Source organism: Poecilia mexicana, unplaced genomic scaffold (assembly GCF_051168715.1).
Source record: "Poecilia mexicana isolate PSO_F unplaced genomic scaffold, ASM5116871v1 scaffold_2, whole genome shotgun sequence".
In the NCBI taxonomy this organism is placed as follows: domain Eukaryota; kingdom Metazoa; phylum Chordata; class Actinopteri; order Cyprinodontiformes; family Poeciliidae; genus Poecilia; species Poecilia mexicana.
Window position 1 is genome coordinate 57,024,044 of NW_028263371.1, and position 27,449 is coordinate 57,051,492.

General features: G+C 44.5%; 1 protein-coding gene across 1 annotated transcript; it reads left to right on the top strand.

Moving 5' to 3' along the window:
- wdr75 (WD repeat domain 75) lies at positions 1–27,449 on the top strand. The gene is made up of 21 exons (XM_015003151.2): positions 1–119; positions 454–583; positions 1,165–1,230; positions 1,366–1,465; positions 2,270–2,394; positions 2,471–2,541; positions 2,811–2,927; positions 2,994–3,082; positions 4,406–4,564; positions 10,196–10,255; positions 10,416–10,531; positions 11,005–11,180; positions 11,251–11,408; positions 11,777–11,957; positions 15,771–15,865; positions 16,146–16,241; positions 17,275–17,444; positions 24,648–24,707; positions 25,978–26,127; positions 26,219–26,310; positions 26,702–27,449. Exons 1-21 carry the CDS (start codon positions 34–36, stop codon positions 26,919–26,921), a joined length of 2,517 nt encoding a protein of 838 aa, XP_014858637.2. The 5' UTR covers positions 1–33; the 3' UTR covers positions 26,922–27,449.

A 27,449-nucleotide genomic window follows, 5' to 3' on the forward strand; every position in this document is an offset into this window, starting at 1 on the left:
CCGGGCGGATATAACGTCAGCCGGTATGAAAACATGGTTGAACAGGCTGAAATCCGCGTGGTTCACCAAGGTGGCAGTAATATAACCTTCAGGGAGCCGGCTATAAGCTCCGACTCCAGGTTAGTGACTTATTTTAGTCCGGTTTATAAAGCTAATGTCAGATATTTAGTTGGTGTTAACGGGAAAGCGGATGTCTAAGCGTTAGCAGCTAATGCTACATTCTGCGCTTCTGCCTGTATGGTGCTATTAATTCAAAAACTTACCTGAATGCAATTTCACAGTGAAATTATGTAAATAAAACTTGCCAGAATTATGCGTTACTCTAAAATCATGACTATAAAATCTACATTACTACGAAACTTTGTCCATAAAACCTGCCTGAATTCCGAGTTACTACAATTATGACTATAAAACCTGCCATTAAAGCCGAAAGATGATGTTTTGTGTCCGCAGGTTCCTTCTCTGCGCCTCGGGACACAACGTGAAGGTGTTCAGTACCGTCACTGAGGAGTGTGTCCAGGAGCTGCGGGGCCACACGGACCTGGTGACCGGTGTGCTGCTCAGACCTTCCAACCATCTGCAGGTAAACATCCAGATGTGCTGAACTCTTTGTGTTGTTGTGTTAGCCACGGCTGATGGGAGAGAAAAGCTGCAGATAACCTGACTTCACTTCATTGAACCCCTCAGTAATCCATCTGCTGTTGAAGCCATGCTAGTCACCTGAGGAATGAAAACATTCAGGAAGAAAAGTAAAATAAAAGAAGGATGTAGTTTCTTTTCTCAGTGCAAAAGTAAAAATCAAATCAGTTTCCATGCCATAAACCAGAGCAAGAAAACCACAAATCTCTGATTATTATGATTTAAATATATTCTGAGTGACTCATATAAAATCATATTTGATATATAATCTTGTTTTCTAACCTTTGACCTGTGAATGTGTCTGATGATGTGAAAGCAGCAGGTCAGACGTGTTTTGTATTGAAATCCAGATACATCTCAATGAATTAGAATCTCATGAAAAATGAATTAATTTCAGTAACTTAGTTCAAAAACAAGCAAACTGAAATAAACTCCTGGGTGTTCTGGATCTCTAAAGCTTACCTTTCTGAACTGATTGAATGTTTGATGCTTTATTAGAAATGAATTCTGTGGTTAAACCTGCAGGCTTACTCCTGCTCAGCAGATGGCACCGTGAGGCTCTGGGACTTCACCGATGGGATCCTCATTAAGGTAAAACCTTCTCCTCCATCATCCGAAGGTTCATTCAGGTTGATTAAACCTTCAGGTTTTAACTTCCTGTCTGAGCTGGTTCCACCTGGACCAGGCTGTTTCTAACAGAGCTTCTCTTCCTGTTTCCTGTTTCAGACGTACGTCATCGGGTATCCCATCTGCTCCATCTACGCCTCAGCCAGCCATGATGGCGTCATCTTCATCGCCACGCCAACGAAAGGATACAAAACTTTGGGTAGGTTTGAGTTCCTTCCAGCCGAACGAGAAGTTTTGGTCTAAAACTTTCTTTGTCACACTTCCATCTGAATATTTTTCAGCTTTTTTTGTTTTTTTATTGCATTAAGACGTAAAGTTAAGACCATGGTAGACATCTTACAACAAAGATATTCCTAGCTTTTAATCTCTTATCCAGGTTCTTCAGCACAAGATCATTCATGAAGCTTCTTAAGAAATATGGAGTGTGGATGCTAACATTAGCATTAACTGCTGCATGTCAGCATTGAGGTGCTATTTTAGGCTACCTTGGCTTCTCTGCTAGGTAAACTCTTTTTAGCACATCTTGAACACACCGATGGTCTTTTTCAGCGTCCAATCAGATTGTTTAGAAGCAGAAATGAAGCAGCGTCATCGCTTCTGTTAGCGGATGTAGCTGTGCATCAGATTTATGGATGCACTGGAAACGAGTGAACATAAAGGTTCCAACTGCAACGTTTGTATGTAAAAGAAAAAATGATTGTGTTAAAATTTATGTAATTAAATAATCAGAATGGACATGTTAAACACTTCAAACAGCCGTTTAAAAATATGAAACTTTATGACATTTTGAACATGGAGGACGTAGCGCCGCCTGGTGGACAAGCATGAAACGTAATGAAATGTTGACATGAAGGAATCTGTTAGTTTATATTCAGATAAATATGGAAACAGAAACAGCGTTTTTAACTGAATCTTCAGCCATTTTATGTATATAAAAACAGAATTACTGAATAAATATTATCTAAATTTGTAAATAAAATCTCATCTCTGTCTCTGGTTGCAGATTCTCTGCAGCTCCTGGCCGTTCATCTCCCTCAGACCGCCGGCCAGTTGGTGGAGACCTCTGACCTCTCCGCCGTGCTCTCTGATGTCAGCGCCAACCCGGCGACCGTCGCCTTCGGCAGAGCGGTGCGTCTCTCTCTCTGTGTCTCTCTCTCGCCCCCAGCCCTGTTCTGCTCTCTGATTGGTTGCCGTCTCCCCACAGGGAGAGTACGTGGCCTCGACGAACGGCGTTCAGCTGCAGATCTTCTTCTTCAAGAAGCAGAAGTCCTTCAGGTCGGTTCGACTGTCTGGTTAATTGTTTGATATATTTTATTTTTGAAAAAGCCAGGCAGCCAAGTTAATATAAACATTTTTGTCTGTTTGTAAAAAACATTAAGTTTATCGAGAATATAAAGCAAATTTTGTAACATGACTAAACTTTTCTCAATAAATGATAATGATAAATTATAATTTTTTTACAATAATTAATGATAAATGATAACGATAGCTGATGATTTTTTATGATAAATTGTTTTTTTGGATAATTTTTCTGCTGCTTCCAGATTCTCTCTGAAGGAAAACAGCTGCAGCGGCCGCAGCAACACGTTCACCTGCGTCGCCTGCCACCCGACGGACGACTGCATCGCCACGGGACACGAAGACGGAAAGATCCGACTCTGGTGAGCCCTGCTGGTCTGGGTTGAACTTCCCGCTCCTGGTGAACTCTGACCTCTGCGACCTTTCAGGAGAAACTTCGACCAGAAGAGGGAGTACACCTACCGCACCCTGCACTGGCACCACAGCGCCGTGCGCGCGCTGTGCTTCACTCCTGAAGGTAACGCCGCCGCAGCGCGTCCCTCCCTCCGCAGCAGCGCGTCCCTCCCTCCAGCGCGCCCCTCCCTCCAGCGCGTCCCTCCCTCCGCAGCAGCGCGTCCCTCCCTCCCTCCAGCGCGCCCCTCCCTCCAGCGCGCCCCTCCCTCCAGCGCGTCCCTCCCTCCCTCCAGCGCGTCCCTCCCTCCCTCCAGCGCGCCCCTCCCTCCAGCGCGTCCCTCCCTCCAGCGCGCCCCTCCCTCCAGCGCGTCCCTCCCTCCAGCGCGCCCCTCCCTCCAGCGCGCCCCTCCCTCCAGCGCGTCCCTCCCTCCAGCGCGCCCCTCCCTCCAGCGCGTCCCTCCCTCCAGCGCGTCCCTCCCTCCAGCGCGTCCCTCCCTCCAGCGCGCCCCTCCCTCCAGCGCGTCCCTCCCTCCGCAGCAGCGCGCCCCTCCCTCCAGCGCGCCCCTCCCTCCAGCGCGCCCCTCCCTCCAGCGCGTCCCTCCCTCCAGCGCGCCCCTCCCTCCAGCGCGCCCCTCCCTCCAGCGCGCCCCTCCCTCCAGCGCGCCCCTCCCTCCAGCGCGCCCCTCCCTCCGCAGCAGCGCGCCCCTCCCTCCAGCGCGCCCCTCCCTCCGCAGCAGCGCGCCCCTCCCTCCAGCGCGTCCCTCCCTCCAGCGCGCCCCTCCCTCCAGCGCGTCCCTCCCTCCGCAGCAGCGCGTCCCTCCCTCCGCAGCAGCGCGTCCCTCCCTCCGCAGCAGCGCGCCCCTCCCTCCAGCGCGCCCCTCCCTCCAGCGCGCCCCTCCCTCCAGCGCGCCCCTCCCTCCAGCGCGTCCCTCCCTCCAGCGCGCCCCTCCCTCCAGCGCGTCCCTCCCTCCGCAGCAGCGCGTCCCTCCCTCCGCAGCAGCGCGTCCCTCCCTCCGCAGCAGCGCGTCCCTCCCTCCGCAGCAGCGCGTCCCTCCCTCCCTCCAGCGCGCCCCTCCCTCCAGCGCGTCCCTCCCTCCGCAGCAGCGCGCCCCTCCCTCCAGCGCGCCCCTCCCTCCAGCGCGCCCCTCCCTCCAGCGCGTCCCTCCCTCCGCAGCAGCGCGCCCCTCCCTCCAGCGCGCCCCTCCCTCCAGCGCGCCCCTCCCTCCAGCGCGCCCCTCCCTCCGCAGCAGCGCGCCCCTCCCTCCAGCGCGCCCCTCCCTCCAGCGCGCCCCTCCCTCCAGCGCGCCCCTCCCTCCAGCGCGCCCCTCCCTCCGCAGCAGCGCGTCCCTCCCTCCAGCGCGTCCCTCCCTCCAGCGCGTCCCTCCCTCCGCTTCAGCGCGACCTTCTGGTGATTTTTGACCCTCTGTGTTGCCGTTGTTCCCACCAGGCTCCAACCTGTTGAGCGGCGGCGTGGAGTCGGTTCTGGTCCAGTGGCGGTACCAGCAGGAGAGCCAGCAGGACTTCCTGCCGCGCCTCGGCGCCGCCATCACTCACATCGCCGTGTCACCAGATGGGGCGTTGTTCTGCACCTCCCACAGCGACAACAGTAACTAACAGAAAACACTCTTAGCAAAAAGAAAGTACACCCTCTGTGGGTTCACAGAGTAGTGAGTAGTTTCTCCACTATCAACACATTTAGCAGAAAGTACATGAGGTTGATTGACAGCGCTAAGCCCCGCCTCCTGGCTCTGGTTGGTTGTTTATAGTTATCACTGGGAACAGACAGACTTTTTCACAAATTATCTGTCTTATAACAAACAGTCTGAACAAATACATGAAAATATATTTTTTTAATATATATATAGAGTTTTCAAAATACAGCATACATAAATCATACACAAGAGTATGAAGCATATGCGTATTTAACAAATTACTGAATAAGAAAAATATACTCTTACCAATACAACAATGCAAATAAAAACATTCAGCAACTAAAAGTAAAATAAAATAAGAACAAGTCAAGGCAGTTATCTAAATAACTGGTTACACTGCACTGGTTACCATTTACACTTTAGCATAGTAAGAGGCTGAGCGAGCGTCGGGGTCGGTCTTAGACTGAGAAAGATGGTCCAAAAACGGCTGCCAGATACTACAGAACTTATTAGTGGAGCCCAAAACATCAATCCGCAGTTTCTCCAAATGAAGAATCTCAGTGAAATCACTTAACCACATTTTAAACTGAGGAATCTTGTCAGTTTTCCACAACCTTAATATTACTTTCTTCGCCGTTACCATTCCATACATCACAGTCGTTTGCATAGAAATGCTGCGGCTCCGAAGTGAAGGAGAATATCCAAACAATGCAATCTGGGCATCTGGAACCAACGTGCATCCATACACTTCGGAAAACAAGTTAAAAATGTCACACCAATATTGGGGGAGTTTGGGGCATGACCAGCACAGATGCGCCAGGGAGCCACCAGCGGACTTACATTTATCACATTTTGAAGATATTGAGGGGAATATTCTGTGCAATTTCATTTTAGAATAATGGAGTCTATGAAACACCTTGAACTGAATTAACTGGTGCCTTACATTGATGGAACATGACCGGATCCTCCCAGACCTCACTCCCAGTCTGCAAACCCAGCTCCTCCTCCCACGCAGCCCTCAAGGAGTTTGTGGTGAAATTAATTTGCTCTGCAAAGATGTCAACAAAGCTTGAAATTATTATTTTTGATTCTGGAGAGCCCAACAGCATTTTGCATATCTTATTTTCTTCCGGAAGAGATACAAAATTTGGGATGTTAATTCGAAAATAATTTCTAATTTGCAGATATCTGAAGAAATCTGCATCCGGAAGAGAGAAACAGCTCTTCAGCATTGCAAATGAAGCAAACTTTTTGTTAATAAACAAATTTTTCAGCGTAATTAGGCCTTTTAGTCTCCAATTTTTAAATGATATTTCCGATAGCGATGGGGGAAAAGCATGGTTACGGTAAATTGGGGCATGAACTGAGGTCTCTGGTGGGTTACAGTATACCTTAATTTGTTTTCTTGCATTCACTGCCCAATAATGGTGCTGGAAGCAGGGTAGTCCTAACCCCCCCATCTCTCTTGGTTTATGTAAATGAGTTTTTGATATTCTATGAGCTTTAAAGCCCCAGAAAAAAGGCAAAATTATTGAGTCCAACGATTTAAAAAAGGCCTTTGTTAAAAAAATAGGCAGACCCTGGAAAAGATATAAAAATTTAGGCAAGGACACCATCTTAATAGCATTAATGCGGCCCATCACTGAGAGTGGGAGTGTTCTCCATTTATCAACATCTTTCCTAAGATTATCCACTTTTTCTAAAAAGTTCAATTTGAAAATTTGTTTGGGTCTTTAGGCAGAATAACTCCAAGATATTTCAGTTAGTCAGTCATCTTAAATAAAAGGTTATCTAAGAATTCAGAAGTCTTGAACCTAATGACATAAATTCACTCTTCTGCCAGTTAATGGTATAACCTGAAATCTCGCCAAATGACTGAATAAGGTTTAGGAGAATTGGCACTGACTTCTCAGGCTGTGATACAAAAACAACATCATCAGCATATAATGAAATGTGATGGTCAATGTTTCCCAATTGAATTGGTTTGATTAGGGAGTGTTTTCTAACACTAATGGCAAGGGGCTCCATGGCAACCACAAAAAGCAGACGGGTTCCCCGATGCAGCAGAAAGGGCTCTGACTTGTCCTGGTTTGTGAGGACAGAGGCAGAAGGTTGAGCAAACATTGTTTTAATCCACGACACAAATTTACTACCAAACCCAAATTCCTGAAGTACAGCCAGAATGTAAGGCCACTCCAGTTGGTCAAATGCCTTTTCAGCATCCAGGCAAAGAACAGCTCCCTTAAACTTACTGTCAAATTTATGATGCATGATGTTCATTAACCGTCTGATATTAAAAAATGAAAACCTGTTGGGGACAAAGCCCGTTTGGTCCGGATGAACAATAGAAGAGAGATGTTTATTTAGCCTATTTGCCAGTACTTTAGCGAATATTTTAATGTCAGAATTCAATAATGAAATGGGACGATATGATGAGAGCTCCGTCTCCTCCCTGCCTTCTTTATGTAGTAATGTGATATTAGCTTCATACATAGTGGGGGGAAATTTTCCTGAGTCAAGACGTGAACGAACATCCTCTGGAGGAGAGGAGCGATCTTCTGGGCTTTGGCACTGGGAAATGATTGATTACATCAACAATCTCGTCCACAGTGATGTCTGCGTTGAGGCTTCACTCATCTTTGGGAGATTTAGATCTTTAAGCCAGTTTGAGGTATTTCCTTTTGCTTTAGACATGTATAGTTGCTCATAATATTCCTTAAATGAGTCATTTATGTTTCTTGGTTCAGTTATAATTTTTCCTGCCTTGGACTTAATTTTATGTATTGCCCTGTTGGCCTGCAAGCCCCGCAGCTGACGAGCCAACAGTTTATGGGGCTTATCACTCAGCTCAAAGTGTTTCTGATTAATTTTAAACATCTGATCAAGCACCTGCCTGGACAGAATACTGTTATATTCATACTTTAAAACAAGAATGTTTTGTAAAATCGAAGGATTGGACGAGGACTTGTAGTTAGATTCTCAGCATGCTAATTCAGTCTCAGTGTCTGAGAGGCGTTTCCGGCTTTTGTTTTTCAGGAACTTTTCAAAAGAGATATGACCCCTGATCACAACTTTAAAAGTTTCCCATAAAGTAGAATCTGTAACATCTTTTGTATCGTTAGTGTCTAGAAATTCAGAAATTTTATCACCTAGGAATTTACAGAATGTCTCCTCTGATAGCAGGGATTGGTGGAAACGCCAGAAATATTGTTTCTTATGGTTAAGATTGAGAGTCAGTGAAACTGGAGAGACGTCCGAGATTAAAGGCGTATGATATTTGGAGGATATCACATTAGGTATTAATTTAGAATCCAATAGAAAATAATCTATTCTTGAATAGGACTTATGCACATTTGAAAAAAAGGAATAGTCCCTCTCCACCGGATGCTGCAGTCTCCAAACATCGACCAGATTTGTTGAGGTCATGAGGGTGTTCAAAACCACAGAGGAGGGTGGCTGTCTCGTTCGAGCTGACCTGTCCAGGTGGGCGTCAAGCACGCAGTTAAAATCCCCTCCCAAAACTAGATGTGTATCAGCCAGGTCTGCAACCAAATTAAATATTTTTCTGAAGAAGCCTGGGTCATGAAAATTAGGACCATATACATTAAGAAGCGTGACATGAAAGGAATATAAATAGCCGTTACCAATATAAATCTGCCATTTGGGTCAGTCACAGTAGAAATGTGCCACCCCACGAGCTTTACCTGAAAAGGTGGACTGAAAAACTTGGTTGGTCCAGCTGCATCTCAGTAACCCCTCCCTGCCTGGTCTAATGTGTGTTTCTAGAAGGTATATAATGTCCGCTGATAAGCTCTTTAAATGAGAAAATACTTTAGCCCTTTTTAAGACATGCCCCAAACCCTTAACATTCCAGCTGGTAAGAGTTATGCCACCGCCTTGCAATGATGTTATGATACACAGAGACTTTTTAACAGAATGGCTTCGGTGCACTCATGTGTTAGCCTGACCCCCCACCCCCCACCCCCCTTTCCCAAACAAAGTGAGAGTAAAAGCCCCACATAACCAGATAGAGGAAGCCGGGCCGCATGGGCCATACAAATACAGAACCAACTCCACAAAAAGGCTCCCTCACCCACTCAAACTTTACAAACTTAGATTATGGTACAAACATCAAGCTGTTATAAAAGTCATTCTGGTCCCCAGTGACCCTAAGCAAGAAGCACATACCACAGTGTCTCTAACTTCCAGACGCTCAGTGACTCTGTAAAGTTTCTGCAAAGACCTCTGCATCCCGCGGAGAGGAGAAGGTCTTATCCGTAGAGCCGATGGTGACGAGCGGATACAGGACACCGCACCGCTCCAGCATCCTGCAGCCGCTTCTTTACACCGTCGAAAGCCTGCCGCTGCCTCATCACCTCCGCCGGGTAGTCAGGGAAGATGTAGATCGGCTTATCCTTGTGACGGAGGGGGAACTGCTGACGGGCCAGTCGTAGAATCGTCTCCTTCACATGGAAGTAGTGAATCCGTGCTATCATTGCTGGCGGCCGCGCGTTGTCGCCAGGCAGCCTGGTTCCCAGCCGATGCGCCCGGTCCACCTCCAGCTGTGTGTGAAAATGATCCGCACCAAGCAGTTCTGGAATGAACTTCGTCAGAAACTCTCTTGGAGATCCACCCTCGATCTTTTCCGGCAACCCGATGATTTTAATATTCTGCCGCCTGGAACGGGCCTCAAAATCGACCATTTTCACGCATAGAGCTTCGTTCTCCACCTGCATCCTGGTCTCCTCCAGTTTGGAAAGGCGGCCCTCGTGATTGGATGTAGCTTCTTCCACCTCTTTAATCCGGTCGACGAGGTTTAATAAAGACGCCTGGGTTGAAGCTAGTGCTGCTTCAAGATGGTTAAATCTATCATTCATTGTCTTGCTCATATTATTTATTGCAGCAAGGATGGCAGAGGATCCGGCTCACATGCTGGCTCAGCTTCTGGTGCGGTTGTCGCTCGCGTAGCTCCAGCACGTGCTGCCCAGTCGTCTCTTCCGAAGCCTTATCTTGCTTCTTTCCTTTATCCGCCGTGGGTTCAGCCATCCTCGATGTCAGAGCAGTCAGAGCACGGGGACACCGAAATATGGGTGAAATATCAATGTGAATAAGAAATTACTTTTAAGTGGTGAGGAGCCAGGAAAGAACACGTCTACTCCATACGGTGCTCACTAGCGCCCCCGAAAATATTTTTAAGTTAAACTCTGCAGCTTCCTGTTCCTCAGTTATTTAGAAATGAAATAATTTTATCAATAAAACAGAAAATCTGCTTTAACCTACATTTGCCAATATAGCTTTGAATCCGAGTTTTTCGTAAGTTTTATCAATATCTGCTAAGAGCCGGTGAGTTCTGATCGGATCGGTTCTGGCCAGGTTGGTCATCCTGCTGTCTGTATTTGTCTCATCTGTCCAGAGGACTTTTGTCCCAGAAGTTTTATTCTCCTTTCAGAAACCCAGGAAGTGAAGCAGGGTGTACTTTCTTAGTGAAATTGGAGGGTGTACTTTCTTGGTGTACTTTCGGATTGTGTCTTTATTGATCTGCTGCGGCGTTTCGTTGTTGTGACATTTTTCTGTTTCCTGTCTAGAAATCGTGCTCATCCAGAGTTGTGTGAAAGTGTCGTCCATCATTCAGGGTCTGGTCAAAGGTCAGCTCAGATTCTGATCATTTTATTCTCATTTTAAAAACTTTTATCGTCTGAGAGATGCTCAGCCTGATTGGTTGGAATAAAGCGGAGATGTTTTAATTCACCTCGTCTCCTGATCTGGTTGCCGTAGCAACGCCGTTGTTTCCATGCGTCTCTGCAGGCGAAGCCGTCCAGACGGACCTGATGGTCGACCCGCGCAGCAAAGCTCTGGTTCTGAATGGGAAACCGGGTCACCTGCAGTTCTACTCCCTCCAGAGAGACAGACTGCTGTTCAACGTGAGACTGGAGCCAAACGCTTAATCTGGGTTTAATCTGGAGACCTGGCGGTTTAATCTGGAGACCTGACGGTTTAATCTGGAGACCTGACGGTTTAATCTGGAGACCTGACGGTTTAATCTGGAGACCTGACTGTTTAATCTGGAGACCTGACGGTTTAATCTGGAGACCTGACTGTTTAATCTGGAGACCTGACGGTTTAATCTGGAGACCTGACGGTTTAATCTGGAGACCTGACGGTTTAATCTGGAGACCTGACTGTTTAATCTGGAGACCTGACGGTTTAATCTGGAGACCTGACGGTTTAATCTGGAGACCTGACGGTTTAATCTGGAGACCTGACGGTTTAATCTGGAGACCTGACGGTTTAATCTGGAGACCTGAAGGTTTAATCTGGAGACCTGAGTTTATAATTTAGAGATATGAGGGCTTGATCTGGTGGATTATAATCTGTGATGAAATAATCCCCCCAGCTGGACGTGGTGCAGCAGGAGTTCATTCACCAGGAGGGTCTGGACCAGTTCCAGGTTGTCATGGCGACGCTGGATGGCGCCGGCGCATGGTTGGCCACGGTGGAGGAGCGGAAGCAGGAAACGGCGGAGGCGGAGCTTAATCTGAAGCTGTGGGCGTTCGATGAGCCGAGCCAGAGGTACCGAGGTCTTCCTCACCGGGTGTCCGGAACCTCCAGAACTTCTGACGTCTCTCTGTTTTCGCTCCAGCTTCGTTCTGAACACCACCGTCTCGACGCCCCACGAGGTCCGGATTACGGCCGTGACCTTTGACCCGGCGGCCCGTGGCCAGACCTCCCTGCTGGTCTCCTGCGGCCGAGACGGACTCTTCAAAGCCTGGAGGCTAGCGGCGCCAGCCCACCCGGACGGTGAGAATCTGGCCGGGCCGGGTCCAGACTGACAATAATCTGTCTTTAATCTGAGGCCTGCTGGTTTCCATACCAAGATTAACCTTTGACCCCAACGTCACGACTCTATGGAGGGACGACGAAAATCTGAAACTTTGTCTTTCTTCATTTCTTTTCATGGTTTCTTTTTTTTTCCTTTAGTTTCTTCCAAAATGAAAAATGTCAAAACAATCAAATGGAGCAAAAGACAATAATAATAAAAACTTATTTTATAATAATAAAAATCTTAATTCATCTGTTAGTTGTCAGATTAATTAATTTGTTAATTTCGCCGTTAATCTGGAATCGTCAAACTTTAGTTGGTAACAATCCGACTGTCCTGTCTGCAGACGGCGGTCCTTCCTGGACATGTGACTTTGTGTCGGCCTATCACGGCCTGACGCCGCAGCGCTGCTGTTTCTCCGCCGACGGCTCGCTGCTGGCTGTCAGCTTCCAGGAAGTGGTTACCGTCTGGAGCCCCGCCTCCTGGGAGCTGCTGCTCACGCTGTCGCAGCCGCCGGGCATCATCAGGTAAAACAGGAACCTTAATACTTAAATAAATGTTTGACAAGATTTTATCTGTCTGTAAAAATCTCAAATTAATCATTTGAAGAATGAATTCTCTCCATTCTTCAAATGTGGACAGAAGGGCCAAACAAAATCATCCAGAGGGCTGTAAATGGCCCCGGATAAGGCTTCTGCATGTTGGTGTTCCCGCTAAATCCTGAATATGACCAATTTGGGTTGTCTTGGCCCTTTTATCGCAGCCTGTGGGGTTTTCCCTGACTGGGAAGAGAATACAACCTGCTGAATGTGACAGGTAGCCAATCAGAAAGCGCGGTGACGTCAGAACAGAGGGGAATCCCAAACAGCTGACATATCGGTGCAGCTGAGAGTCCGGTGGATATCGGATATGATATGTGGAAATGTTTATTATTTTATGTAAACGTCATTATTATATATGTTTATGTTTATTCAGTTAAAAAGGTTAACTATGAAAAAACACAGTCACCTCCAAATCATAGTGCAGCAGATGGAGCTGCTGCTCCCGTCGTCTTTTATCCACCGCTTTTTCTTTTTGTTTCTTTTATCTCTTAAAATGTCTCCACATCCTGATATTGCTTCTCCATCGTCATCCGTGTTTGGTTATTCTAAATTACCGTTTGCTATGTTGGGGGTTTTGTGGATTTTCTTCTGGAATCGGGATGTTCGTGACTGGAATCGGTTCGTGTTGCTCCTGCCTTGAGGCTGAACACGAACCAATCGAACCTGTTGGACTTTTATCAGCTCTGTGGTCACAGAGGTTTGGAGGATCGGCCGACAATCCTTAAATCTTGCCGTCTAAACCAGACTTAAGACTCACAAGCTCTACTCATCTGCTCTCGACCACTGCCCAAAGCTCTGACTCTGGTCGCTATGGTAACGTTTATATAGCCCTTCAAAATAAGATACAGACACGCCACAAAAACGAACGAAATCCATCCTCCTGTCTCTTCTCTGGGCCTTTTCCCCTTTGCAAAGAAACTTTCCAAAGACATCTGATCTGTTTCTTACTCATATTGCTGCTTGTGGCTCAGTGTTGGCGCGCATTTAACTGAGAGAATCCGGTTAAAGGATTTTCAAAATAAAAGACCTCCAGACTCAAATAATACATAAAACGGAAATATTTAATTATTTCTTGCGTGGCAAGGTACCAATTGGTCCACGGACCGGGGGTTGGGGACCACTGTTTTACACATTTTGGGCAATTCCTTTTGTAGCTGTGACATATTTAACCACTAGGGGCGCCAGAGGATAGAAAAACATTTATACTCAATTAAGGGAGAAAATCTGTGTTCACTAAGGATTCTTTATGAAGCCAAACCTTTTTGATGTTTTTAGTGTCTTGTTTTTCAATTAATTAATCACTGTTTGCAGTTTTTAACAGATTATTTAGTAATGACCTGAAATCATGAGCCAGTTTGTTGTTGGTCCCAAACTGTTATCTTTAGGGATTGTTTTGTACAGTAAAATATCCCAGATTTTAATACTGTTTTCATTGATCAGGAACAAAATGTTTAACATGATGGCATGTTAAACATTTTAGCAGGTGTTCACAGCATCATGAACACCTGCTGGCATCGTGAACACCTGCTAGCATCGTGGACACCTGCTAGCATCATGAACACCTGCTAGCATCGTGGACACCTGCTAGCATCGTGGACACCTGCTAGCATCGTGGACACCTGCTAGCATCGTGAACACCTGCTAGCATCGTGGACACCTGCTAGCATCGTGGACACCTGCTAGCATCGTGGACACCTGCTAGCATCGTGGACACCTGCTAGCATCGTGAACACCTGCTAGCTAGCTGTAATCAGGTCAGAACAGCAGCGCTGCTGCAGCTACCAGGTGTTCATAGCATCATGAACACCTGCTAGCATCATGAACACCTGCTACCATCGTGAACACCTGCTAGCTAGCTGTAATCAGGTCAGAACAGCAGCGCTGCTGCAGCTACCAGGTGTTCATAGCATCATGAACACCTGCTAGCATCGTGAACACCTGCTAGCATCGTGAACACCTGCTAGCATCGTGAACACCTGCTAGCATCGTGAACACCTGCTAGCTAGCTGTAATCAGGTCAGAACAGCAGCAGTGCTGCTGCAGCTAGCAGGTGTTCATAGCATCATGAACACGCTGCTGCAGTCCTACCCTAACCCTCTTCCTCTGGATCGGACCTGTAATAATGATTAGCAGAGAGCTTCCTCATGTCTGATCTGAATTTAATTTGCTGTATTAATGTCTGTCAGGTCGTCTGCACCGGATCAGAACATGTTGGTCATGAACTTCAATCTCCTCCTGACCTTTTTAGACCTGAAATCTATAAATCTCCTTTATGAAAATCACCTGCAGGCTCTAAACTGGGAGGTTTTCTTTTATTTCTGGATGTTTTTTAGACCCAGCAGGAACTGGCTGCAGTTTCTGCTGTAATGTTGGCAGCTGTTCCTGGGCTCACATGGAGCTCCGGGTCATAGAGGACACCAGAACCGTGCCGCCCAGTTCTGCTCGGCTCATTATGAAATAATCCACATTCAGCCACAGAATAAACCGAGCAACTCTTTTTCTTTTGGGAGCGGTGAGCTGCAGCGCTCAGATTGAAGCTGATCGGAGGAAATGTTTGGGTTTGTAAGAACCAGGCAGGTCGGGTTTGAAAGAACCAGGCGGGTCGGGTTTGAAAGAACCAGGCGGGTCGGGTTTGAAAGAACCAGGCGGGTCGGGTTTGAAAGAACCAGGCGGGTCGGGTTTGAAAGAACCAGGCGAACCAGGCGGGTCGGGTTTGAAAGAACCAGGCGGGTCGGCTCAAACTCTCCCCAGAGTTAAAATGAGATGTTTGAAGCAGGAAGAAGCTCATTTCCAGCTGTTGTTACAGCTGTGAGGTGCCTCTCTTATATAACGGCTGCCTATAGAGGTCAGCCCTCTTTAAACCAGACGCTGATCTAGTCGATGGCTGCCGGACCAGAGGAAAACATGGAAACTGAGGCTCTCACCTCTGTTCTGAGGTTTTCCATAAAAATCCTCAGAATGAGATCAGAACCGGCCAATAATAAACAGAAACAGTTGGTGGTCTCATGGCTTGAAGGATTTTTAAATCATTTCACGTTTAAATCCTCCAGTTGTGGTCTAGTTAAAGCTGAGCTGGATGTTTGGGTCTGAATTCCTGGTTATTGTAGTGCCTCAGGCTCCTCTTTGACCTCTGACCTGAGCTGTGTTTGGCAGCAACTTGTTTTGATACCGTCTCTTTAAATGCAAATGAGGTACGCCAGGCCCCGTGAAGAACAGTTCATTCAGACGAACGTGTTGGAGACACATGAATGAACACAAGGCTTCATCGCTGAATCCGTTTAGATCATGGAGTCCCAAGATAAAAATGGCAGAAACAACAAACTGTTGATGTCCTAATAATATTCAAAACACGCTAGCATGCAACGCTAGCATTAGCACAGTGCTACTGCTAGCAGAACAGCAGCCTGGACGTCCGCGGTGTCGTGACTTGAGTGGGCTAATACAACAAACAACCAAACATTTTGACTTGTAGCTTTGGTGTCCTTGGACTTGAACTAGGACTAAAAATAGCTGGAAGTTTATGACCTTGATGGCAGTTCTGCTGCAAATACTGTGATGTAACAGTTCAAATGAACATAGAGAAAACTGAAAGGGTTGAAAAACCTGCACCTGTACTCAGCAGCAGGAGAAACGCAGAGACTCCAGGTTCACAGTAAGATGAGTTACAAAGTGGATTTTGTCGTTTTAAAGAGCAGATGATGTGTCCAGATGTGTGAGTGACGCTTCTTCCTCCATCAGGGATCTCTGCTTCGGCCGGCTGAGCTGCTCCAAGTTTCTCCTGGGAACAACCAGCAGCAACCAGCTGTGCTGCTGGAACCTCCTCACCTGCTCCTGTAAGCCTCCACAGCGCCACCATGTGCACAACATGCTAACACACATCTCCTATCTCCACACGGCTCAGAATAAAGACAAGAAGCAAACGCTCATTTATTCACATTCAGCTTCAGCAGGAAAACTGCAGTATTACAATAACAAAGAAGCTGATCTTCGAGGGTTAGCTAATGCTAGCGCCAACATTGCTAGCATTAGTCAACTAGCTAGTTAACTATCAGGCAGTCAGGTTACCAAGCTGTTTGAACTGAACCTGCTTCCTGTTTCCTGTTTGTCCTGCAGTGGAGTGGAGCACGTCCATGGAGGTGAGCCTGCTGCTGGCAGATCCGCTGTCTGACAACATGGCCGCCTTCTGCCACCAGGATGGAAACACAGACCGTACGTCCAGACCAGCGCTCGGCTTTATTTAACCAGAGATACAGGAGAACTGATGGCTGCTGCTTCACTTTATGCACTTTATGCTAACTGCAGCTAAGCCTGTTGGAATCAGCAATCAATCAATCACATGATCAGTTAAAATTAGATCAATCATGTCTGTTCTCATTAATATTTTAATGAGAATATTAAAATATTAATGATATGGTTTACAGAAACCATAAATAAAAATTCTTGAAGAGAAATTTTGTTTATGGAAGTTTCATAATCCAATTTATTTATGGTTTCTGTCATGTTCCAGTTTTATTTCTGTTTTATTTATTGTTTTTAGATTGTTTATATATATATATATATATATATATATAGGGGTCCTCTACCAAAGGCCTGGTAGAGGACCACAAATAATGCTACACAAATATTGATTAATCAGTTAATGGCTGTTAGGAAATATAAGATATCAAACTTGTTTACTGTAAATTTAGTTTTTATCAGCTGATGTTACTTTAAAATAATAAGACATGTTTAAATGTCATTCTGTATTCCAAAATCTAAATCATATGTTTTAGTTACTCCTGTAATGTTAAAACAGCCATAGTAAGACAATCATGCTAATGCTAGTTAGCTTAGTAATGAAGAAGCATCATGTTGGTACAGGGGCCCCAAATAAAAATCTGCTGAGGGCCCCAGAAAGGTTTGGACCAGCCCTGATCTGGATATTTAATTTTATGTTTTAAATGTTCTTTACAAAATGAAAGTTTATTGGTGGGTGAACGTGGATTATTATCTTATTATTATATTACTGAAAAATAGTCTCCAAACAACAATATTATTGTTTGTCATAATAATTTCTATCCTCCAGTAAAATCTGTTATTGGCTTCGCTGCAGCTGAGATGTTTGGACCTTTTGGTGCAGAAAACCAGAGGAAAATAAATCAAATATCAAACCTCAGCGCTAGTTTTAGCTCCAACTCTGAGGGAGGAGGCTGCAGGAGAGCCGGTTTCATCACCATAGTTACACCTCTCCTCTGTTTTCCAGTTTTTGTCTTCAAGCCCAGTGAGCCGCGGCCGCTGTTTTCCCAGAAGGCCGTGTGCTCGGGGCGGGTGAGCCGCGCCGTCTTCGCCCCAAGGGAGGTGGCGCTGGAGAGCTGCGAGGAGAGCAGCCGGTGGCTGAACCGCTCACAGCTCTACTTCCTGACGCCGCTCATGGTAAACAAATGGGCCAAATATCGGCCAATCAGCAGCCAGCTCACGCTCTGGGAGAGAGGTCCCACTCTGACGCCTGGCCGCTTCCAAGAAAACCGTTCCATCTTTCTGAGAATAAAAACCTGCTGAGGCTTAGAATAAACCCCCAGCAGGTTTTATCTAAACTCCAGCAGGTTTTATCTAAACTCCAGCAGGTTTTATCTAAACTCCAGCAGGTTTTATCTAAACTCCAGCAGGTTTTATCTAAACTCCAGCAGGTTTTATCTAAACTCCAGCAGGTTTTATCTAAACTCCAGCAGGTTTTATCTAAACTCCAGCAGGTTTTATCTAAACTCCAGCAGGTTTTATCTAAACTCCAGCAGGTTTTATCCTAAACTCCAGCAGGTTTTATCCTAAACTCCAGCAGGTTTTATCCTAAACTCCAGCAGGTTTTATCCTAAACTCCAGCAGGTTTTATCCTAAACTCCAGCAGGTTTTATCCTAAACTCCAGCAGGTTTTATCCTAAACTCCAGCAGGTTTTATCTAAACTCCAGCAGGTTTTATCTAAACTCCAGCAGGTTTTATCTAAACTCCAGCAGGTTTTATCTAAACTCCAGCAGGTTTTATCTAAACTCCAGCAGGTTTTATCTAAACTCCAGCAGGTTTTATCTAAACTCCAGCAGGTTTTATCTAAACTCCAGCAGGTTTTATCCTAAACTCCAGCAGGTTTTATCTAAACTCCAGCAGGTTTTATCCTAAACTCCAGCAGGTTTTATCCTAAACTCCAGCAGGTTTTATCTAAACTCCAGCAGGTTTTATCCTAAACTCCAGCAGGTTTTATCTAAACTCCAGCAGGTTTTATCTAAACTCCAGCAGGTTTTATCCTAAACTCCAGCAGGTTGTATCTAAACTCCAGCAGGTTTTATCTAAACTCCAGCAGGTTTTATCTAAACTCCAGCAGGTTTTATCTAAACTCCAGCAGGTTTTATCCTAAACTCCAGCAGGTTTTATCTAAACTCCAGCAGGTTTTATCCTAAACTCCAGCAGGTTTTATCCTAAACTCCAGCAGGTTTTATCTAAACTCCAGCAGGTTTTATCCTAAACTCCAGCAGGTTTTATCTAAACTCCAGCAGGTTTTATCTAAACTCCAGCAGGTTTTATCTAAACTCCAGCAGGTTTTATCTAAACTCCAGCAGGTTTTATCTAAACTCCAGCAGGTTTTATCTAAACTCCAGCAGGTTTTATCTAAACTCCAGCAGGTTTTATCCTAAACTCCAGCAGGTTTTATCTAAACTCCAGCAGGTTTTATCTAAACTCCAGCAGGTTTTATCTAAACTCCAGCAGGTTTTATCTAAACTCCAGCAGGTTTTATCTAAACTCCAGCAGGTTTTATCTAAACTCCAGCAGGTTTTATCCTAAACTCCAGCAGGTTTTATCTAAACTCCAGCAGGTTTTATCCTAAACTCCAGCAGGTTTTATCTAAACTCCAGCAGGTTTTATCTAAACTCCAGCAGGTTTTATCCTAAACTCCAGCAGGTTTTATCTAAACTCCAGCAGGTTTTATCTAAACTCCAGCAGGTTTTATCTAAACTCCAGCAGGTTTTATCTAAACTCCAGCAGGTTTTATCTAAACTCCAGCAGGTTTTATCCTAAACTCCAGCAGGTTTTATCCTAAACTCCAGCAGGTTTTATCTAAACTCCAGCAGGTTTTATCTAAACTCCAGCAGGTTTTATCCTAAACTCCAGCAGGTTTTATCCTAAACTCCAGCAGGTTTTATCTAAACTCCAGCAGGTTTTATCTAAACTCCAGCAGGTTTTATCCTAAACTCCAGCAGGTTTTATCCTAAACTCCAGCAGGTTTTATCTAAACTCCAGCAGGTTTTATCTAAACTCCAGCAGGTTTTATCCTAAACTCCAGCAGGTTTTATCTAAACTCCAGCAGGTTTTATCCTAAACTCCAGCAGGTTTTATCCTAAACTCCAGCAGGTTTTATCTAAACTCCAGCAGGTTTTATCTAAACTCCAGCAGGTTTTATCTAAACTCCAGCAGGTTTTATCCTAAACTCCAGCAGGTTTTATCCTAAACTCCAGCAGGTTTTATCCTAAACTCCAGCAGGTTTTATCCTAAACTCCAGCAGGTTTTATCTAAACTCCAGCAGGTTTTATCTAAACTCCAGCAGGTTTTATCCTAAACTCCAGCAGGTTTTATCCTAAACTCCAGCAGGTTTTATCTAAACTCCAGCAGGTTTTATCTAAACTCCAGCAGGTTTTATCCTAAACTCCAGCAGGTTTTATCCTAAACTCCAGCAGGTTTTATCTAAACTCCAGCAGGTTTTATCTAAACTCCAGCAGGTTTTATCCTAAACTCCAGCAGGTTTTATCCTAAACTCCAGCAGGTTTTATCTAAACTCCAGCAGGTTTTATCCTAAACTCCAGCAGGTTTTATCCTAAACTCCAGCAGGTTTTATCTAAACTCCAGCAGGTTTTATCTAAACTCCAGCAGGTTTTATCTAAACTCCAGCAGGTTTTATCCTAAACTCCAGCAGGTTTTATCCTAAACTCCAGCAGGTTTTATCCTAAACTCCAGCAGGTTTTATCTAAACTCCAGCAGGTTTTATCTAAACTCCAGCAGGTTTTATCTAAACTCCAGCAGGTTTTATCTAAACTCCAGCAGGTTTTATCCTAAACTCCAGCAGGTTTTATCCTAAACTCCAGCAGGTTTTATCTAAACTCCAGCAGGTTTTATCTAAACTCCAGCAGGTTTTATCCTAAACTCCAGCAGGTTTTATCTAAACTCCAGCAGGTTTTATCTAAACTCCAGCAGGTTTTATCTAAACTCCAGCAGGTTTTATCTAAACTCCAGCAGGTTTTATCTAAACTCCAGCAGGTTTTATCCTAAACTCCAGCAGGTTTTATCTAAACTCCAGCAGGTTTTATCTAAACTCCAGCAGGTTTTATCTAAACTCCAGCAGGTTTTATCTAAACTCCAGCAGGTTTTATCTAAACTCCAGCAGGTTTTATCTAAACTCCAGCAGGTTTTATCTAAACTCCAGCAGGTTTTATCCTAAACTCCAGCAGGTTTTATCTAAACTCCAGCAGGTTTTATCCTAAACTCCAGCAGGTTTTATCTAAACTCCAGCAGGTTTTATCCTAAACTCCAGCAGGTTTTATCTAAACTCCAGCAGGTTTTATCTAAACTCCAGCAGGTTTTATCTAAACTCCAGCAGGTTTTATCCTAAACTCCAGCAGGTTTTATCTAAACTCCAGCAGGTTTTATCTAAACTCCAGCAGGTTTTATCCTAAACTCCAGCAGGTTTTATCCTAAACTCCAGCAGGTTTTATCTAAACTCCAGCAGGTTTTATCCTAAACTCCAGCAGGTTTTATCCTAAACTCCAGCAGGTTTTATCTAAACTCCAGCAGGTTTTATCCTAAACTCCAGCAGGTTTTATCTAAACTCCAGCAGGTTTTATCTAAACTCCAGCAGGTTTTATCTAAACTCCAGCAGGTTTTATCCTAAACTCCAGCAGGTTTTATCCTAAACTCCAGCAGGTTTTATCCTAAACTCCAGCAGGTTTTATCTAAACTCCAGCAGGTTTTATCCTAAACTCCAGCAGGTTTTATCCTAAACTCCAGCAGGTTTTATCCTAAACTCCAGCAGGTTTTATCCTAAACTCCAGCAGGTTTTATCCTAAACTCCAGCAGGTTTTATCTAAACTCCAGCAGGTTTTATCCTAAACTCCAGCAGGTTTTATCCTAAACTCCAGCAGGTTTTATCTAAACTCCAGCAGGTTTTATCTAAACTCCAGCAGGTTTTATCTAAACTCCAGCAGGTTTTATCTAAACTCCAGCAGGTTTTATCCTAAACTCCAGCAGGTTTTATCCTAAACTCCAGCAGGTTTTATCTAAACTCCAGCAGGTTTTATCCTAAACTCCAGCAGGTTTTATCCTAAACTCCAGCAGGTTTTATCTAAACTCCAGCAGGTTTTATCTAAACTCCAGCAGGTTTTATCCTAAACTCCAGCAGGTTTTATCCTAAACTCCAGCAGGTTTTATCCTAAACTCCAGCAGGTTTTATCTAAACTCCAGCAGGTTTTATCCTAAACTCCAGCAGGTTTTATCCTAAACTCCAGCAGGTTTTATCTAAACTCCAGCAGGTTTTATCTAAACTCCAGCAGGTTTTATCCTAAACTCCAGCAGGTTTTATCCTAAACTCCAGCAGGTTTTATCCTAAACTCCAGCAGGTTTTATCCTAAACTCCAGCAGGTTTTATCTAAACTCCAGCAGGTTTTATCCTAAACTCCAGCAGGTTTTATCCTAAACTCCAGCAGGTTTTATCTAAACTCCAGCAGGTTTTATCTAAACTCCAGCAGGTTTTATCCTAAACTCCAGCAGGTTTTATCTAAACTCCAGCAGGTTTTATCCTAAACTCCAGCAGGTTTTATCCTAAACTCCAGCAGGTTTTATCTAAACTCCAGCAGGTTTTATCTAAACTCCAGCAGGTTTTATCCTAAACTCCAGCAGGTTTTATCTAAACTCCAGCAGGTTTTATCTAAACTCCAGCAGGTTTTATCTAAACTCCAGCAGGTTTTATCTAAACTCCAGCAGGTTTTATCTAAACTCCAGCAGGTTTTATCCTAAACTCCAGCAGGTTTTATCCTAAACTCCAGCAGGTTTTATCTAAACTCCAGCAGGTTTTATCTAAACTCCAGCAGGTTTTATCTAAACTCCAGCAGGTTTTATCCTAAACTCCAGCAGGTTTTATCTAAACTCCAGCAGGTTTTATCTAAACTCCAGCAGGTTTTATCTAAACTCCAGCAGGTTTTATCTAAACTCCAGCAGGTTTTATCTAAACTCCAGCAGGTTTTATCTAAACTCCAGCAGGTTTTATCTAAACTCCAGCAGGTTTTATCTAAACTCCAGCAGGTTTTATCTAAACTCCAGCAGATTTTATCTAAACTCCAGCAGGTTTTATCTAAACTCCAGCAGGTTTTATCTAAACTCCAGCAGGTTTTATCCTAAACTCCAGCAGGTTTTATCTAAACTCCAGCAGGTTTTATCCTAAACTCCAGCAGGTTTTATCCTAAACTCCAGCAGGTTTTATCTAAACTCCAGCAGGTTTTATCTAAACTCCAGCAGGTTTTATCCTAAACTCCAGCAGGTTTTATCCTAAACTCCAGCAGGTTTTATCTAAACTCCAGCAGGTTTTATCTAAACTCCAGCAGGTTTTATCTAAACTCCAGCAGGTTTTATCCTAAACTCCAGCAGGTTTTATCTAAACTCCAGCAGGTTTTATCCTAAACTCCAGCAGGTTTTATCCTAAACTCCAGCAGGTTTTATCTAAACTCCAGCAGGTTTTATCTAAACTCCAGCAGGTTTTATCTAAACTCCAGCAGGTTTTATCCTAAACTCCAGCAGGTTTTATCTAAACTCCAGCAGGTTTTATCCTAAACTCCAGCAGGTTTTATCCTAAACTCCAGCAGGTTTTATCTAAACTCCAGCAGGTTTTATCCTAAACTCCAGCAGGTTTTATCCTAAACTCCAGCAGGTTTTATCTAAACTCCAGCAGGTTTTATCTAAACTCCAGCAGGTTTTATCTAAACTCCAGCAGGTTTTATCTAAACTCCAGCAGGTTTTATCTAAACTCCAGCAGGTTTATCTAAACTCCAGCAGGTTTTATCTAAACTCCAGCAGGTTTTATCCTAAACTCCAGCAGGTTTTATCTAAACTCCAGCAGGTTTTATCTAAACTCCAGCAGGTTTTATCCTAAACTCCAGCAGGTTTTATCTAAACTCCAGCAGGTTTTATCTAAACTCCAGCAGGTTTTATCTAAACTCCAGCAGGTTTTATCTAAACTCCAGCAGGTTTTATCTAAACTCCAGCAGGTTTTATCTAAACTCCAGCAGGTTTTATCCTAAACTCCAGCAGGTTTTATCTAAACTCCAGCAGGTTTTATCTAAACTCCAGCAGGTTTTATCCTAAACTCCAGCAGGTTTTATCTAAACTCCAGCAGGTTTTATCTAAACTCCAGCAGGTTTTATCTAAACTCCAGCAGGTTTTATCCTAAACTCCAGCAGGTTTTATCTAAACTCCAGCAGGTTTTATCTAAACTCCAGCAGGTTTTATCCTAAACTCCAGCAGGTTTTATCCTAAACTCCAGCAGGTTTTATCTAAACTCCAGCAGGTTTTATCCTAAACTCCAGCAGGTTTTATCCTAAACTCCAGCAGGTTTTATCTAAACTCCAGCAGGTTTTATCCTAAACTCCAGCAGGTTTTATCTAAACTCCAGCAGGTTTTATCTAAACTCCAGCAGGTTTTATCTAAACTCCAGCAGGTTTTATCCTAAACTCCAGCAGGTTTTATCCTAAACTCCAGCAGGTTTTATCCTAAACTCCAGCAGGTTTTATCTAAACTCCAGCAGGTTTTATCCTAAACTCCAGCAGGTTTTATCCTAAACTCCAGCAGGTTTTATCCTAAACTCCAGCAGGTTTTATCCTAAACTCCAGCAGGTTTTATCCTAAACTCCAGCAGGTTTTATCTAAACTCCAGCAGGTTTTATCCTAAACTCCAGCAGGTTTTATCCTAAACTCCAGCAGGTTTTATCTAAACTCCAGCAGGTTTTATCTAAACTCCAGCAGGTTTTATCTAAACTCCAGCAGGTTTTATCTAAACTCCAGCAGGTTTTATCCTAAACTCCAGCAGGTTTTATCCTAAACTCCAGCAGGTTTTATCTAAACTCCAGCAGGTTTTATCCTAAACTCCAGCAGGTTTTATCCTAAACTCCAGCAGGTTTTATCTAAACTCCAGCAGGTTTTATCCTAAACTCCAGCAGGTTTTATGCTAAACTCCAGCAGGTTTTATCCTAAACTCCAGCAGGTTTTATCTAAACTCCAGCAGGTTTTATCTAAACTCCAGCAGGTTTTATCCTAAACTCCAGCAGGTTTTATCCTAAACTCCAGCAGGTTTTATCCTAAACTCCAGCAGGTTTTATCTAAACTCCAGCAGGTTTTATCCTAAACTCCAGCAGGTTTTATCCTAAACTCCAGCAGGTTTTATCTAAACTCCAGCAGGTTTTATCTAAACTCCAGCAGGTTTTATCCTAAACTCCAGCAGGTTTTATCCTAAACTCCAGCAGGTTTTATCCTAAACTCCAGCAGGTTTTATCCTAAACTCCAGCAGGTTTTATCCTAAACTCCAGCAGGTTTTATCATGCTGTCTCTCCTGTACAGGACCTGCTGACCTTCAGCACCAGAGCAGAGGAGGAACGGCTGATGACTGCAAGCAAACAGGTGAGCAGATACCTGCTCTATCTGCCTGGAAAATGGAGAGCATGACCTTTAATCTCCATGTTAACTCTAGAAATGATAGCATATACGTAGCCTTTATTGCTAACTTTGACTCAATTAGCTTTACAATTCCCAGTGCTATCTACTCTTTACATCATACTTCACACGTACTGATCCTGTCCAGTTATTGAGTTGTAATTATCTGACCACCAGGAGGCGCTCACAGGATGTTGATCTTTTAATGTAAAAGCAGTAAATTTCACCCCATTGATCCCAGTTTACATCCAGTATTCAGAACTAAAATCCATCTAAGAGACACAAAGTTTGATGTTCCACAAACTCTCCTTCATTTCCTGATGCTTAGACCCACCTAACGTTTTCCAACATGGCGGCTAACATGGAAGGACATTCCATTTGGTAAAATTATTTTAATAATTCAAATTTGTGCAACTTTATGGTAGATAGGAACACAATCAAAAAAACAAATGCGTCAGAATAATGCTGCAATCACAGGAAATGGAAGCAAAACAGCAAGTACAAAATGTTGCAAACTCCTGCCACAGTCCGTTAGTCCTCCAGACCACTAGAGGGAGTCTGGAGTCAGTAAACCTGACGTAAACATGCTGCTGCTGTATAAGGTTAGGAAAGACTTGAAGTATTGCGCAGCTTTTCTTTCTGCTGGTCGTCCCGTCTTTCCTGAGGTTCTGGTCCCAGATGATCTGCTGGTCGACTCCCCCTGCTGGTCTGGAGGACCAACGTTTTCTGGAGCCACTTCAGAGTTTTATACTTCCTGTTGTTTTGGTATTTTGCTTTTATTTCCTGTGTTTTCAATATTTTCTGCTGCATCTTTTTCTGTTTTTTAAAGTTAACACTCATTCCTGTGTTTGCTGCCGTTTGAACCTGTCAGCCACCGTACTTTAGGAAATGAGCCAAAAATATTAAACAGACGTAGAAAAAGAAAACGTTAATTTTCCAGTGAGTTCTGCAGCTTCATGCTGACGGAACGACGATGGTGTGATCCGTTTAAGATGATTCTTAAATTCTGGACGTTGTTCAGATATTTCTCTTGGTAAAACTCAATAAAACATTTTAATTGCATTTTAATGTAAAAACAAACAAACAAACAAACAAACCAGTTTGTCTGCAAAGCGTCTTCATCTCCATGTTTGATGGGAACCGTCCTGAGTAATGAGGCTGTTTGTGTCGCCCCAGATGTCCGACCCGGTTCTGTTCTCACAGCATTTGCATCCCCGTCTTTTCTCCTCCTTCGCAGCTCGTGGTTGACGACAGCGTTGCCATGACGCCCTTCCAGCTGTTGCTGGGGAAACGCCGACCCCACCACCAAGCAGCGGTGGAGGATCCGGCGGTCAGACCGCCCGCCGACCGCCCGGTGCCGCCTGGAGGTTCTGCTGCTGTCAGAGAGGTCCGACTTCCTTCTGCTGGAGGAAACAGGAAGTAGGAAGTAGGAAACAGGAAGTAGGAGCAGGTTGACTGACGTCTCGTTGTTGTTGCAGCTGCTGCAGAGTCCGGCTCACGTCCTGCCCGCCGCCGCCGCGCTTTGCTCCGTCTTCATGGAGGCTCTGCTCGGCGTCGCCACGGAAACCAGGTCAGAACCAGAACTGATTACAATTTAAACATTTAGAAATTATTAAATGGTAAAAATTGTGACTGGGATTAATGGTTTCTCACAGCGTGTTGGTTCAGATCACATTCGGGGATCTGAACCATAGATTCAGTTACAGAAACAGGAACAAACAGCCTGAAGGGAAAATTACTGCAGTTTGTTACATTTATCTGAAACGGTGAGACTAAAAGTGATCCAGGATCTGCTGACGAAGCGTTTGGGTCCGGAACCTTCTGGAAGAACCGGTCCAAACAGCCAACAGAAAGTTCAGCATGACTCGGCACAAAGAGCTGCTGCAGCACGATCTGCTGTGACTCGGCAGTCTGGGTTGTTTTTCTGCCGAGTCATGCTAACATCTCCACCGTTCCTCCAGGGAAAACGAAACCTCAGCGGGAGAAACGCCCAACGACCCGGAGGAGGAGGAGGAGGAGGAAGATTCAGATCAGGAAATGGAAACCAGAGCAACACGGCCAGAGAGGGGGCTGCTGGAGATGGACAGCACCGACCCGGTTCTGAGCAGAGCCCAGGTCAGGGAGCTGAGGCGGGTCAGGAAACTGGACCACAGCTGGTTCTCCAGCCTGCTGGACTCCTGAGCACCAGAACCAGAACCTGGGAGCGGTTCTGGGTTTCCTTCCAGGAAGGAGAAGCGACAGGAAGCTGGTTCTGGACTTGGACGGGTTCTGATCCAATTCTTCCTGTTGGCACCATCGAGCCGGTTCCGTCTGGTTCTGATGTTTATTTTATGACTCCTGAAATAATAAACCTCACTGATGGTTTGTGCTGATCAGGCAGAACATTATGACCAGCGTTATAGCCATGTCTGGACATTTTAGTAGAAATATAATTTTAATGTTTTTCTGTGTAGACATCTTGATGTTCTGCAGACTGTACCTTTAAGAGCCTTTGGCCATCGCTCTCACTGCATCTCCACTGGTCATAATGTTCTGCCTCGTCCCTGTGACTCAGATTTTACTACACATGATTGCAGAGAACTGAATTAGTTTTTTCCTTAATTTTCTTACAGAAACAAGATTTTAATTGTTTTGTTTCCTAAGAACAGAAAAGTTTGGATACATTTTTTTTATTTATTCCAGTGAAATAAAAACTGAGCTTTCCTAAAA